The following is a 16,399-nucleotide window of genomic DNA, read 5'->3' as shown; positions in this document are numbered from 1 at the left end:
TGCACAGATGGAAGGCTGACAGGCAGGTAGGCCATCCAGTTATTTTAGCCGGGTCGGCTAAAATGATTGGTCGTACTTTTTACAGTACTACGGCTTCCACAGATGACATTTTTTTAATGGATTTTTTGTCAAAGCACTTATTCATTATTCAGATATTCATTGCTATCGGGATGTTAAGAGCATTCCATGGAATATAACAAAAAGTGTATCTCGAGCCGGTTTCTCAAACTTACCTACCCCACCTTTAAGGAGTAATTTAGGATCTGGATGTACAAGTGTCATTCAATTCTTGGTCTTTGTTTTAAAGGTTTAAAACAACTCTTGGCTTGTTTTAGATGCTATTTAAGTTTTAAAGTTGTCTATTTCTGATTTGTGGTATATTTTGTGTTAAGCCTGTCTGTTTTATATTGCTGTTCATATTTCCCTCTTACTGTTCCTTATCTTGGCCAGAATGTAAAAGAAAAACCTGACTGATTAAATCAAAAGTAAATGAAATAAAATAACTAACCAGCAGTTTTTATATTAAACTACGCTGCATTCAATCTTGGTCTTATTATTAGTAATATAAAGTAAGGCTATACAAACAAATGCTGATACTGATAGGTTTTGAAGGCTTGTGGGTACTTCCTGTTCCACTGTGATGTGCATTTACTATCATCAGCCCCGTAAACTGACACTAATCATATCTGGTTCATTTCTCTGACAGATTGATCATTTATTTTTCATCAGATGGAGTCTCAGCTGCTGCTAACGTAGATTGTTGATTTCATTTTGCATTATTGGTTGCCAGACTTTATATCAAAAACAATATTGTTATTTTTCCCTCTGAGGCAGCAAGGATGCTCAGATGTTCATCTCTTCTTAAGCTGCAGGCACTTGAATGCACAGCTAAAAATGAATTTAAAGGAGTATTATTTGTACCGCATATCTGTGGATTCCTTCACAATAAACTTAGATCTACTATTCTTCTGATGTAGAAAATTCTGAAACTGGTCTGAAGTGAATCCACCCAGAGGCACGGACCCTATGTTTGCATCATAACCTAATGGATCATATTTACTCAATGTTTTTGAGTTGCTGTGTTCCTTTAATAAAACAGATGATCGATCTTTTTATCAGGTCCTTAAGGCTACAACTCCTATCTGATTATTCCTGCAATTACAATGTGATTTTCAGTTTCTAATCCTACACTTTTATTATAGCATTCAAGTCACATCTTCTCTGAGGCTAAAGAAAAGCATTCAGTACTTTGTAGTTTAGCCGCTGCAGTTTGAAAAGGGAGCCGTTTTTCATCAATAACTCAAATAAGGGGTTGTCATTTTTTCAGGGAAGGGAGGGAAACACAAACTCTTAAAAGGTCATGAGTTAATTTCAACGTGTGATAGTGTTTTTGTTTCCTGACGTACTGAAATACCTCCTGTCTGTTTATTTTTTTTTATTTAACATCTTACGGTTTGTCCTTTCACAAATCCACAGCGCTCTCAGCTCATTACCGAGTGTGTGAACCGTACTCCGACAACAAGGGGCGTTACCACTTCGGCTTTCACTGCCCACGCCTCTCAGACAACAACAAGACCTACATGTTCTGCTGCTACCACAACAACACCGCCTTCAAATACTGCTGCAACGAGAGCGAGTTCCAGGTGGTCATGCAGGTCAACCTCACCACCACCTCAGACGGTTACGCACACAAGTAAGTACAAAACAGACGCGCTATCATTTGACCCCTTAACCTCTTTACACACCTGCACCAACACATGCTCTGGGTCATTAGTCCTATTTTTATTTTCTGGTTCATTTTGAGATTTGATTATGAAAAACATATTGAAGCCTGGAGAGTAATATGCTGATAAGAAACATTTATATGTCTTTATCTACATGAAGTCCTTTTGTTATAGGCACATAGTAGGACTGTCCCTTTTAGATTGGCTTTTTGTTCAAGTTATCCTGGTGGACCAACAGAGGGTGTTTTGAAATGCAAATTAAGTTAATAAATAACTTTAAAAAAACGTTAAACTTCACTTTTTGATAATGTGACAGATCAAACTGTATGCACTCATTTGTCTTTTTATTGTGTAACTTTTTACTAAGAACATTTAAGAAATGCATTTGGATCTTATGATTATGATGGACGTCAGGTATGTTGGAAAATAATTAAATCCATGGATGAATAACAACCCAGGCATTAGACTGAATAGCTACTTGAATGCCTTGATTTCCAAAATCAATGAGCAACATTTAAAGTGCTTTATTAATGGGTTTAGTGTTGCTCGATTCACATCAGAAGCTAATCCGTTCTTCTTTGGGCTATGATGAAATTCACACCAAATTCCATCGATAACACTTTTGTAGTTTTTGAGTTATACTGCAATGATAAAAACAAATGGGACGAAACGCAAGCCTGTATGGCTTGTTAGGGATAATTAGGGAAAATAGGTTGTGCTGAATCTTGTAGAGTGTTTTGGGATCAGCCTCTAGTGGAACAAACAGCTTCAGAGATGACACGTCTTCAGATCAGATAAAACAGCTGGTTATAGTCTGCTTGCTCACAAACGCTTCGCTCCCTCGACAGTATCGCACTCATTGACACTGTCTGCCTCTTACTCAGAGGGTTTGTTGACATCGATCCACATACAGAGGCATTCAAACCAGCTCAGAGAAGAGCAGATGCTGAGAGCCGTTGTTGTGTTGGGACGCCTCCACTTTGGCGCCGTTTACACGAGGAGAAAACGGCTTGTATCTGCATAGTTTCGCGTGCGTATAGCCCTATTATTTACACGAGGCCGATAGAAACTGACCCCACAAACAATAACGGGTCCCAAGGTGGATAGATTTGCAAACGAAACGCTCTGGGGGGTCAACCGAGTCCATGTAATCACCTCGATACGAATATTTCCTGAAAAAATAACGATAGCCCCGCCTCTGCTGCTCACTGCTGAAGCAACTATCAAAAATAGCTGTGTTAATTAAACGCACAAGGGGTTCTTGAATGAAATAATATTATAAAAGGCAAACCAGAATTGTTAACGCCCAATATACTCCTTAAACAAAATAAACAGAGTCAGATTTCATGCATTGATCCATTATATTGACAAAGGAGGATCTCACCCGGTGTTTGTAGAGAATATCTCTCTTTCTGAGCCGTCCTCTCCACGGAGACGTGCTTCTTGGGGGATGCAATATCCACAGATTCGGTTTCTTTCAGTTTCTTTCAGTTTCAGTTTCGGGGCTTAAACAGAAGGGTAGCCATGGCAACATTGCAGCGGGCTGCTCGGTTGCTCTTCTTCGCGGCTTTTGGTGTATTTTGGCGGAAGTTACAGCGCCACTTACAGTCCCAGCATATGTACTACAGCGTTTCCAGCGGCCTCGTTTGAACAGACACGTTAAATGAAACAAATGCATGTGAACGGAAGACTTTTTTGAATACGCATACTGTGCATAAACGCAAACGGTCCTGTGTGAGCGGGGCCTTTATCTCACACAAAGGCAGGTGTTAAGTGCTGGCTTTTATATTAACGGCCCGTCCACACGGCAGCGTGCATTGCTTCAACAGAGAAGCTTCCCATTCACTTTGCATGGAGTGACGTCACGCTTTGCCGAACTGCATTGTGGTTCCGTCGCGTCGCTTTGCCTCCGTTGCTCGCTTTGAAAGTTGAGAAAGGTTCAACTTTTCAAGCGTCTAGCTAATCAAACGCGTGCTTGTGTGTCCAGAGCGGGAGATTAATGTGATTGGTTGTTGGTCGTACGCCAGACACGCCCACCGGCAAGCTTCAACGCACACTGCCGTGTGGACGTACCGTAAGGATCACGTCTAGTACAGACACCTGCAAGAATTATTCATAGTGAACCACACTTCAATAATTCTTTTTTTTTTTTACAGAGGACACGCATACCTGCCGACATGCTTAATCGTTATTTTCAAAACATCCCAATTTGGGATGGAAAATAAAGTACATCTATCTATCCATTTATCCATCTACCTACCTATCTATCTATCTATCTATCTATATATCCATCCATTTATCTAATTGTATATCTATTTATATATCTATGTACTTGTGTATCTATCTAGTTTTATATCTATGCATAGTTGTTTACCTATCTACCTAGTTGTATATCTATCTATTTATCTATCTTCAATCTAGTTGTATATCTATCTCTTTCTATCAATCTATCTAGTATCTATCTATCTATCTATCTATCTATCTATCCATCCATCCCTCCATTTATCCACAGATTCAGGAATGAATGACACAGAAAAATGATCCTCTTGTTGTGTGGCAGCTCTCAGCCGTGTGTACTAATGCCCTCCCAGCATGCGTCTGTCTCTGGTGGCTCACACTGCCCTGCAGCAGCTCATGATATTTCATTTAAGTGTCAGATGGCCTGTTATGCCACTCTTTCATCCTGGCTCACTGGGGCGAAGGGACTGCAGGTTTGATATTTACCTCTGGCCAAGCGAGTTAAACAGGCCATAACTCTACTCTCTACTCAAACTGCATGGAGGACATTGTATTATAGCTTTAGATGTTCCTCCACTTCAAGGTAACACTAAAGGTGGTTGTCCTCTGAGGGTTTCACAAGTCAGTGCTTTGTAGCATATAGCTCTCCATTTAGTTACAGAGTAGCTGAAAAGGATGCAGAATCAGAATAGATTCAGAGTGGAAGAGGTATTGCACAATGAAATGTTCGTAAAGCAACACAAACTGCTAGAAACCTCTGACAGAAAATCAATTGCCTCTGTTTCATTCTCTGAGGGAGCCGTGTAAAATATTGAATAACATTTGTTTTAGTTGTGTGGTCATGATGGATGTAGCCAAGGACTGTGCACAAATTCTTGTTTGCTAACCTCCACTCAAATAGAGCCTATTGCCCCCTCAAATTACCTGAGTAGACACACACTATATTATGAGTAAATGTCTTAAACACCGAGGTGAAGGCAAAGGTAGTTAAGGAGTCGGACACATTTACTGTAGTGCAGTATTAGCCTGTCTAGGTGCTCATTCAAGCAGCGCAGATGTTCATTTTATATCCACATCTTTAGATAAATATCCCAAGGCCACCTATCATTTTCAGACAGGAGTGGATTCACTTTATTCACTCAACTAGAAGCCCTTGAACATCACCTTTTTGTGAGAGTTTCAGTCATACAGTCAAACAAATTGCAAACTGTGTCGTAATGACATAAAAGATAGGTTTCCCTCTTTATTAAGCTCTATTTTGAAGTAATATCCTGTGTCATCTCTGTCGAGGAGTCAGATTAATAATGGTTTATTCTGTGTAATAGAGTCCCTTTCAATGTGTGTGACAATTTTCAACTAAATGTCCTCAGCACAGAAACAAAGACATCACACCCAGATATTTAGCAACCCTGTTTTGGCAAATGATGCTTCTCATATTTCTCGGATAGCTATTTCTGGAGCCAGTATAAAATGGATTAATAGGCGTCTTGTGCTAATGACTTTGTTTTGCAATTTAAATCGTGAGATTTTAAAAAGCAGCAATTGGAACAGATGTAGGGTTTTTCAAAATGTATTTGTTTTTAGAGCATTTGATGAACGGCAAACATTTACAACTGGCAGCTCTGACGTAGCTTTTGGGATACGATGGTTTCTGGATGGTAGCTCTTAGCATGTGAGTGTTCATCATCATCTTTCCCAGATTAATAGTACTAATACCCCCCCGTCTGTCTCCCCCGCAGTAATTACACAGCCCTGGTCGGCGTGTGGATCTACGGCTTCTTCGTGATGGTGCTGCTGGCGCTGGACTTTCTCTACTACTCTGCCATAAACTATGAGCTGTGCCGGGTGTACCTGGAGAAATGGGGTCTGGGCGGGCGCTGGCTGAAGAAGGCTCGCAGTCAGTGGCACAGGTCCATGCCGGAGGAGAGCGAGGCCCCGGCTCAAGCCCCCCCCACCGTCTCCAGCCACTACCAGCCCAGAAACAGCCTGAGAGGGGAGAGCCACAGCCCCACACTGCTGCCCTACAACACATCCACCGCATGGTGAGTCACGGTCCGTCACATGACCACCGCCAACCTGCAGTGTGGCATGTATATCTAATGTGAAGCTGCGAGAATCAGCAAATTTTGAGATAAGATTTACGTCACTAATCACCTGGGTAACCACAGCTGGTGTCTGCTTGGAATAATCTCCATGGGAGCGCTGGCAGTGTGCAAATAATAATGTGTACATTTCAGACAGGTACATAGCAGCTGGGAAATACTGTAGGGATTGCAGAGGCTTAGTTCACTAGGAAATCTGATAATATAAGGATATATTTATTAATTATTGCAAAGTCAAAGAAAAGGGGGAGAAACCCAGTCTATGGGAGAAACCTGTAAAAATACAAATATTCTCAGAATTACAAAATGTTGCACATATTTAGCCTTTGTCCCATTAGTTGTCAACGTACTCAAAAGGTTGTCAAATTATAGCTTTGTAGCAGGAGGCGTGTGGCGCAGTGAATAGAGCCTTGGTGTTGGGACCAGGGGGTCACAGGTTCAAACCCCACTGCAGTCAGCATGTCGTTGTGTCCCTGGGCAAGACACTTCACCCCAAATTGCTCCTGTGGGGATTGCCAACAGTATTGAGTATGTAAGTCGCTTTGGATAAAAGCGTCTAACATGTAATGTAATGTAATAATAATAATAGCTTGACAAAAGATAATTCCGTAAACTTAAAAAAAACGTTGTGTTGTGTTTATCAAAAATGTAAATGCTTTGCGTAACTCTTCTTTGATGGACTTCACTTAGCAAAGAAGCCAGATCAGTTCTGCTATTAAAGCTTATTTTACCTAATAATAGACGACACCGCTGTCAACACAAAACACATGAGATTTATATCTCAGAAAGAAGCCGTTTACATTAAAAAAAATGACATACAGTAGGATTTTCTACCCTATGTGACTATATATTATGAATATAAATTGCCCTACTCTAACAAGCATGTCAGTGCAGAGACTTGTTATTTTAAAAGTGTATCCGATGCTTAGAAAGAAACTCAAATGCCCCTATAAGAAATGTTCTCTTACATTTCTTTTTTTAAACACAGGTTCCCTCCGTGTCTCATTTCCTTGTGTGTCTGTTTGTCTTTGAACTGAATGTTTTGTTACGTAGAGAGAGCAGCATGGCAGGGAACAGTGTGTCAGGACAAATTAGAGCATTTCTTGAATACATTCCCCAAGCCAACAGGGAGGAAGCTCAAACATCAGGCTCCCCGTTTACTCAAATTCCTTTCACACACACACACACACACACACACACACACACACACACACACACACACACACACACACACACACACACACACACACACACACACACACACAACCAGGGATAATGCTAAATCTGTTCCTGAATCATAGCAACTCACTGGTAAAGAATTCAGTCATTTTAATAGCTTCCCTCCTCAGAGTAAGGGAAACAGGCTTTATCAATATTTTAAGAATTCTGCCTCACCGCCCACTAATGGATACTTTTCAGCAAAGCATCTGATCTGTATTTGTCTTTCATCTCTATAGCTGCACTGCCTCAACATCAAGATCCTTTTAATGGAGACATTTGGGTTTGAAGTCTGACCAGCTCATTAGGTCATCATTAATGAATAAAAGAGAACTGTATAATGGGAAAGCTGCGCTGCCTGCCAGAGGCCCCTTACTTTGATTTAACCTGAAAGATATGAATGAGTCACATTAGAGCCCTTTCAAAGAGTTTCTGTTGCAAAGCATCATCTGCTGTCCTTTCAGTTTATCTGTTTTATTACCTTTGAGAACAGTCACGGGAGTCTCAAGGTGTTTTTGGCTGCGTGTGACTGTTGTTAAAACATACAAGATGATTTACGATGCCAGGAGGAAACTGTAACATATAACAGCCCCCGGGAACTTTTTGTTCTTTTGGCTGCTCAGACTTCTATGATACAGCCACACGATCATAGAGTCTGCCCCAACCCACATTTATGTGCAGACCATTTTTCATGCAGTTCTCCATCTGCAGCACTTTGCACCCTATCTGTTAGACTGAGGCTCAGCGTCTCTTCCTAGAGGTAGACATCTCTCTTGGGTCATGATAATTTAATGCGGGAAGAGGTTTGACAAATGGCTTTGAGAAGCAGTCTGGACTGTGTGCGCCATAGATAGGCGAGCTGAGATGCTGCAGAGGGATCGTGGGACTGCTTTGCTGGTGGAAACATGGTTAACTAACACTAGACATACCCATGGAGCCTCCTCATTAGACATGAAGTCAGTTCAATGTGATAGGACTCATCAATCCTGGACTTGTGAGGTTGACCTGGCAGCTCTGCAGCTTTAACCAGAGGAAGTCTTTAAAAACGGTGATTGAAATCACAGCAAAATGCTCATTTACAAAGTGGGACAAGAATAGGAGAACATGTAAAGTTCATTGTTATTTATGCCGACAATGATTGATGGGAAATACTTACACATGGATAGCGGTGTGGGCTTTTTAATAAGCAGGAGCATTTTTACAAATAGCTATGAATATTATTATATAAGCCCCGCCAGAGAAATTGACAGATACTGGGAGCTAAATTAAGTCACCAGCAGTTTCTGGGGCAAGAATAGCCTAGAATAGACTTGAGCAGTCTCACAAGGCGAACCACTTCTCACAATCTAGATAATGCTTCTGTGATTTGTTTAATGTGTTAAGTTACAATGGGTGATACTGTATGTTCACCACAGCTGATGTTGCCCACACAGTGCGTCATCAGACGGCCCTTGGTTTCTTTGCAGGGGTAGAGATCTTCATCCCCAGAGAAGACGTAGGGTAATGTCTCAGAAAACTGGGTCCACTTACACTTGAACATCTGTTGGCCAAATGTAAACAAACAGAGATGGGGTCAAGTCCCACATAGGGCACAGCAACATCTAAAAACAACCCAGTCGCACAGCAACTCAGGAATCCAGAACAAATGGTACCCAGTGCAGCGGAGCAAACGTCACAGCTAAAAGTCAAAGTATCAAAACATTTCTCCACATGCAATGATCTATTTCTTCAGAGAAAGTTAAGCTTGGCATTCAGCGTGTGGGAAAATTGTTTACCATATCTCTACGTCAGCGAGCTGGTATATAGTGCTCGAGTTCAGTGTGGGCGTCCTGCGAAACCGTCATTATCTTCACTCTGCGGATACTCTTTAATGAAATCTCCTATTCATTTATTTCGTACCAGTTTGAGCAAATAAAATGTGTTCAGTAAGAGATGTGCGAACCAGGTGAGAGAAACAACTGCAGGTCTGCTAAGCCAGACATTACGGTCACTTGATTGGATGGAAGAATGCGTTGTTTCGTTACGAGCGGGAAATTGACAGCAGATGGGAGTTTACTCTCAGGGTAATGTGACACCTCATGGCAGCACCATCCCACTCAATGATTGATAAGTGATATTAGTATCACATGAGGCACTTCTGCAGTTGAAAGATTGTAGAGCTCAGCTAATAACACAAATAACTATAATTTTGGTTAAAAAATATATAAATATATCCACATATTTGTGTTTAGATGGCAACATATCGCACAAAAGGTAAAACTGCAATTAAATAGATTGATTGTTACAAATGCTCAGAAGACACCTTAAATGTAACGAATCAGTGACACTGTGTTTGTTAGTTGATACATTGTTAAAGCATCCACCCCGTCAACCCCACATCACTGTGTGTTGTATGGCATCATTTTTAATTAACATTTTAATTAGAGAGCTTTAGACCTCTCAAGCACACAGTGCTTCATCAGGTGGACCGAGTTCATTTTTTAACTAATTAACATTTTGATATGAAAATGTGGTTGGTTGGCAGATGTTGTTACAATAAGACAGAGGTGGTTTTCAGTCTTTAAACTAAGCTGCTGCTTGTTCCAGCATATTTGAATGCATCTTCTCATTCAACTCTCGACTAAAGAGGGAATAAGCAAAGTGTAGAACTATATTCATTTATATGAATACACACCGGGCGAGAGCTATTTGGGCTACTTGAGCTTGTCTGACGGGGCTGTGGTGGAATGTCAGATAAATGACAGGTGACCACTATACTAAGCTATGAAATTGGCACAGGAAAAAAAAAAACATCCTGGCAGGGCTCTCATGTAACCCTTATAACGGCAATAAACTCAGCAGTTCCTGTTTATCGCCATTAAGTGCCCTGCAGCACCGATTGGTTGTCCACTCGTGGCTATTAGGACATTTAGAGTTTGGCCGGGATCCCAGTTTGTGCCAACCCTCTCTGTAGTCCACCTCGAGAAATAATAAGTGGTACCGGGGAGCAGCAGCAACATCTGGATATCTTGACTCCAAAAGAAAAAAGCTGGCAGTGAGAATCTCTTATATGTTTTACTATTTTACATTCCTTGTGTAGTTTGCTCACTCTGACACTATCCTCTCTCAGAACTGCAGGACATGTCTGATCTGCTGCTGTCATTTCAGTCTGGCTTTACTGCATATTTTAAAATCAATGTAAAATGTCTTTAGTCAGTGCCGATCAAGACTTGCTGTTCAAAAATATCTCTTTAAATCAAGATAAAAACATAAGCTGCCTCTTTACTCGTTCGTTGGAATAATTGGGATTACGACCTGTCCATGGTTTCCCCTGCTTAACATCCAATGTCAGCTGGTATGGGCTTCCTAATATCCTCCTAACAACCCTCAAGGATAAGTGGGAATAGCTGCCGGTTAGTTCAACCTTGGTTTTAATGTATGCTGAGGATCAGCCACAGATGAAAGTGGGAGAATTGAGATGTTGGGCAACATCAAATGGCACCACTGCACATCAAGGACACGTCAAAGAGTCTCTTGGAGATTCATAAATCACTTGGTACCGCGTTGCAGCAGCACCTCGTGCCAGTAACCGCCCACTGACTCAGGCTTGGTATCTCCCTGGGCCAGCTGAGCTCAGCCACGGTTCATGTGAGGGTGGCATCGGCCGACACATTCAACAAATACCTGACTCACCAGCTACCGTAACACTGCCTCTTACAGTCAGACCCCTGTGACTCAGCGTTATCACTCAGTCTAGTAAATGGAGTCTCCATAACTTTGGCTGTAGGTAACCATCTCAACACATTCAAAAGCACTAAGCGGGGAAATGACACTTGACTTCAATCAGCAACTGAAACAGCACAACATATTTTTTCCCCAAAGTCTTTTCTCTGTCAGAGCGTGATCAAAGCCTCCTGCATATTCATATCCATCTTTGAACTCAGTGGTTCTGTGGTAATAATATAATTGTGCATTATGAAATGATTCCTGGCCTGTCCGTCCACAGAGCAGCATGCCAAGGCCTTGTCCAATTAAAGCAACACTCTCCATGTGGTGTGAGTTAATTAACATCATACTGTAGATGCTACAAAGGCAGCCAGGGACAGAGTTCTGCTGCAGGCGAAAAGGAAAGTGTATGAGAAAGGGATTAGCTCCTTTAAAGTTGAGAATGACTTTTGGCATGGCCACGAGCAAGTCAGGAAGCAGCTATTTATATTGTTGTATTACTATTAGATCAGTTGGCATACATTTACTTTTCATTTGGGTAATTTCTCTGGAGTGCATTAGAATAACCTTCAAGTGGAAACTTTTATTTTCCCATCTATAGTTGCATTATTCTGGGTGGCAGAATTGGGTGCGATGTGGGATGTGATTCATAGAGTTGGGGTGGGCTGAAAGTATTTACAAGATTTACAGACTTATAAAATATTCCTGTAAATCTGATTGCTTTTTGAAAAGCAAAGCTGCCTCGTTTTATTAGTTTGTGTTTTTCAGGCCTTGAACTGATTATCCAGCCAATATGTCGTTATATAACAGACCAATGTGGATTATTAAACAACAGATCCGGATCAGAGACGATTTCAGCCATGCAACTAAAACCCATGTCCGTGTTGTTCAAAAGGATCCGGCAGGTTTTTTCCAAACAACTCATGTGGCAACACGGTGTAATGTCATGACGCAGGCGTGCAGTCGGGGCTAAACATGTCAGTTTGGAGAGGATGAAGCAATGATAAGCCCTCCATTTATTTTCTTCCATTTCTTAATAGGGTTCACTCTTATCCATTCGTAGGGATATACTTGAAATGTCTAAGTATGCAAGTAATCCTAGAGAGTGTGTTCTTCATTTGACGGGACATTTAATAGAAAGAAAAATCAATTGATCTAAAAAAGAATCAGCAGATTGAATATGAAAATAATCCTTAGTTGTTCTCTTCAAAGGACACATATTCCTGACTTAGGTCAAACGATAATATCCACACCATCTTCATGACAAGGCATCTCAAGCTGCTAAGATATGTCCAAGCCATTGTGGTTTCAAGCTTCAGAAAAATGTATAAGGTGAACCTTGTGATAAGATTGTGTTTGTAAAAATGAACATTTATGCTCAATTTCTGTTTTTCTCTGAACAGAACGATGCTGCAGTGGACAAACTGAAGAGTAGCAACACCTTGTTTCGTTTGATGGTACAGAGGAGACGCCCCCCCCCCCCCCCGATGCCCCCTCTCTGGACCACAGACTCAACACCAGTGGTGGATTAGCCATACTGTAGTAGGAAGAAGTGACTGCTGCCCTTTTCTAATGAGCACAAACCCCCCTTGGACTGACAGACTGATATGGCAGTAAGAAACTCAGCTGAACAGAAGCTGCCGGAGACACAGAGGACCATACTGCTGCTGCCATAGCAGAGGAGCGACACATTGAAATGCTCACAGGTGTTCAGTGATCCCCTGAAAAGGCTGCCAAAGCCTGGAGCATCTCCAACAGATCCGAGCTGAACTGGATCAACTGTACCCACATGAAGCGAGGAGCTCATCTTTCTAAATATAACATGTTTATTACACTGCTGTGTCAGTTTGTGTTCAGTAGCAGTTAGACACGATGTGGGTTATCTATTTGGTGATTTATTTATGTGAAGTAGTCAGAGAAATATATGAGTGGTTGACATTCGGGAACATGTAACAGCTTAGGTTGATGCTGAGCATCTCACTTAGAGTAGAGTGTTTTTGTTACTTACTGAAACTAGACACAAAATGTCTCTGCAGCCATGTTGAAAAACAATATCTTGTATGAAGTGTTCTCTCTATATTGTAACGTGTCTGACAAGGACACAAGGCCATACAGATAAACTGTTGTAGATCTAAAGGTTTTACATTAGGTCATCAATATTTCTCTTTTTCGGTTTGTGATGCTGAGGAAAGGGATGTCCACTCTCAATAAGTTATTCATCCAAACAATGAATGAGGATCAGGGATGCCTTTACAACAGCAAAGAGCTTCATGCTAAGTTAAACATGAATCCTTGGCTATGAGCCTACAGACCCATTTGAGAGCATTACTTAGTTAGTGTGAGACAGTCGCCTCTGGAAACTCATCCATTGACTTGTTTGCCCTTCCTCATTACCGGAGCTGCCTGAAAAACAGCTCCATTAGCAATATGATGCAAATGAATATCCATTTGGTTCCATTATAAGGAGAGCTCTTTATCCCACACTGGTAAATAGACAATTGTAAGCGCTTAGCCATAATAAAACAAATGTAAAAAACCCATTAAAACCCCTTTCACTGTCAGCAATAATGTACAGTATGTTAATCAGAAGAATGACATGGTGTGTAAAAGTCAGAGGCGCCCGTCCAAATGAGCGCTGGGTAATCATTGAGGTGTATCGCAGAGCTTTCAGGACGATTTACATTTAATAAGGACTCAATGAAATGGGCATACAGTATTTCAGGATAATGAACTCTTGTCAAAAAAGGTCTCCAACTCATTCTCTATTGGCTTTATAAAAAGAAACAAAAAAAATACTTTTTAAAGGAAGACTTTCACTTTAGAGCTGCAACTAATGATATGTGTCATTCATCATTTGGTCGATACCTTCTGAGAGAATAATAAAACTGCATGTTATAATTTACAACAGCCTGAGAGCAGGTCCAAAACTCAAATAATGTTTAGTTATGTTATTCGATATGATTAAATAAAGATAACAATCCTTTCCATATGTAAAATCACTGTAACTTACTTGAATAATTACTAAATGGTCTAATTGACAATAGGCTGCAACTAAAGATTGTTTTAATTACTGAAGTCTGGCAATTATTTGATCAATTTATTAATACATGATCTGCTCTTTGAAGTGTTACAAAATAGTTTAAAATGCTTTAAACTATTTGGGGAGAGTTTAAAATGACCTTTATTGTACAACCAATATTTTAAAGATATTCAAGTGATTTTATGGGAGACAAAGAAAAGCAGAAGATCCTCATTTTTTAGGCTGAAACTTAGGAGTTGTTTTGCAAACATCGACACATTGATTAACCAAATCCAGTTAGCTGGACAAATAGATACATTGACTGTCATTTCAGCTCAGTGATTTCATCAGGCCCAAATTGTTAATAACTGATGAGATAAATGATCTGTAATCCAGATAGGTCTAGACAAAGCAGCTGTGGGTGCCAGACTGAATATGAGCGGCAGCATGTGAAGAGCAGGTGGACAGACGGTAGGTCGGAAGAAGGTGTCGGTCCCAATCTTGCATCTGCAATGGCAGCTGCTGAGCCTGTATGTAATATGAAATGTCCTCGCTGAAACAGGAGATGCCGTTAATCGTTAGGAGTTGGCCATAAGCCAGACATGAGACTTGGGGTCTTGCCATCATATTAGCCGCTTTCACACAAAGTACTTTGCCGTACTTAGTTCCCAGCACTTAGTTCCCTCATGGAACTAAAGAGCAGATCGCGTTCACACCGGAATAAGTTCCCTGAGGGAAGATTACGCAAATGAAGCCGCTGACGTCACTTCTTCTTCTTCTGCTTTGGGTCAGAAATTTGAACTTTTTTCTCCCCAAGAAAGAAAAAGGGGTGAAAAGTTCTCATGAACTAAGTTCTCTTTTTGGTGTGAACGCAAAATCCCAGGAACTATCGGAACTAAAAGGGAAAAGTACTCCGGTGTGAAAGCGCCTAATGGTCCTTTTTATGTTTCATGACCCCTCTGAACAGAACTCATGTGCTGCAGGCCTCATCCCCAGTTATCAGCAATAATATTCACATTTGCCGAGTTGTTAAAGCAAGTTCATTCACATTCAAATGGCTGAAGTGTAATTACGTGTGCGCCCCAGCAGACTTGTGCTTTCAGGGGCAAAGAAATAGAATGTGTCCATGTGATCAGCAGTTATATATGAAACTCTCTTGCTCTCTGTAGCTGCCTCCTTATTCCCAGAGTGTGAACAGAAGAGGCGAACGGGGAGTAGCAAGAAGAGGATCATGCTGGATGAGTGGGGGAAATGTAACACGTATAGAGTATGTAATGGTTTTCAGGGTTTATGCTCCATTTTCTGACCTACAATAAAAGGCAAAGAAGGTCTTTTCTTACCATCAATAACGTTATAGTCACACGCAGGGAAGAAAAACAATTTCAATTTGCCTCTGACAAGCAGTAGCAGGGTCCACAAATGGATGATTTCACGTATTTCCTAACATGTTAAAGTTGTGATGTTTTCTGTTTTGTTTAAAAACTCTGGCCTGGTTTGTGATGATGTGGTACTGTAAATCATATCAGCTCAAACTGCTTCCCAAATAAACAATAAAACAACATGTATAAAAAAAAATGTATGGGAAGAAGAGAGCACACGTGTGTTTCAGTCTCTCCAGGTTGGTGACAGTTGCCTTACAGTTGAATACCCACCTGTACACAGAAGCTTTGTAGTGGTTGATACCTCACTTGTTGGGTGTGGTGGTGATGATGATGATGTGCACCACGTTCTGTCTATGTATTTAGATAGAATGATCAGTACCGTTTTCAGTTGGATTGTTATTGCACTTGTTGACTTTGTATTGTCGCGACAGGGAGAAATAAAGTTTTATCTTTTCCAGTGTGTTTAAATCCCTCTGCGTCAGGTGCTCTTTCCAGAAAGTATATACTTCTTTCTTTCATTATGGAAACCAACAAAGGTTAGTAAAAGAGAAGTCTAAAATATGTATCAATAAAGATTGTTAGAAATAGAGATAACTTTATTTTGTCCTTTACACACGATGATTACAAAATATCAATAATGCACTCTTACTTTTTAATTAAAATAAAGTGGGACAATTTAGTAAGTAATAGCAATTAAAATTGTATTCATCCACTATCTTGATTGAATTGATACAAATGAATCAATTAGATTTTTTTAATGAATGGATCAATTAGTTAAAAAATAAAAATGGCAATTACACACGTCTCCTTTCATGTTGTCCTTCACCTCCAATGAATACAAAAAAAATGTTAAAACTTTATTCTAGTATTATTCGTCTCATCACCAGTAAGCCTAATTTGTCACATCTTCAGTTCTATATTGGGGGTTTGGCACACATTTATTAAAGGTGGGGTAGGTACGTTTGAGAAACCGGCTTGAGATACACTTTTTGTTATATTCCATGGAATGCT

At 40.5% G+C, this 16,399-nt stretch overlaps 1 protein-coding gene across 2 annotated transcripts in view; it reads left to right on the top strand.

Annotated features, from left to right (window-relative positions):
• Positions 1-14,709, top strand: part of shisal1b (shisa like 1b) — a 36,853-nt gene extending 22,144 nt beyond the window's left edge. Inside the window, exons 3-5 of one of the 2 annotated variants that reach the window (XM_034149422.1) lie at positions 1,477-1,693; positions 5,702-6,004; positions 12,391-14,709. In XM_034149422.1, coding sequence (XP_034005313.1) covers positions 1,477-1,693; positions 5,702-6,004; position 12,391 — 521 coding nt within the window. In that variant the 3' untranslated portion in view covers positions 12,392-14,709. Of the gene's footprint in view, positions 1-1,476; positions 1,694-5,701; positions 6,009-12,390 lie in introns of those variants that run through there. The other variant, XM_034149421.1, reaches the window with a different exon arrangement.
• Positions 14,710-16,399: the final 1,690 nt, after the last annotated feature.

This window comes from Trematomus bernacchii, unplaced genomic scaffold, assembly GCF_902827165.1.
Source record: "Trematomus bernacchii unplaced genomic scaffold, fTreBer1.1, whole genome shotgun sequence".
Classification (NCBI taxonomy): Eukaryota; Metazoa; Chordata; class Actinopteri; order Perciformes; family Nototheniidae; genus Trematomus; species Trematomus bernacchii.
Note: the sequence above shows the minus strand (reverse complement) of the source record. Positions and strands in the feature narration are given on the sequence as shown.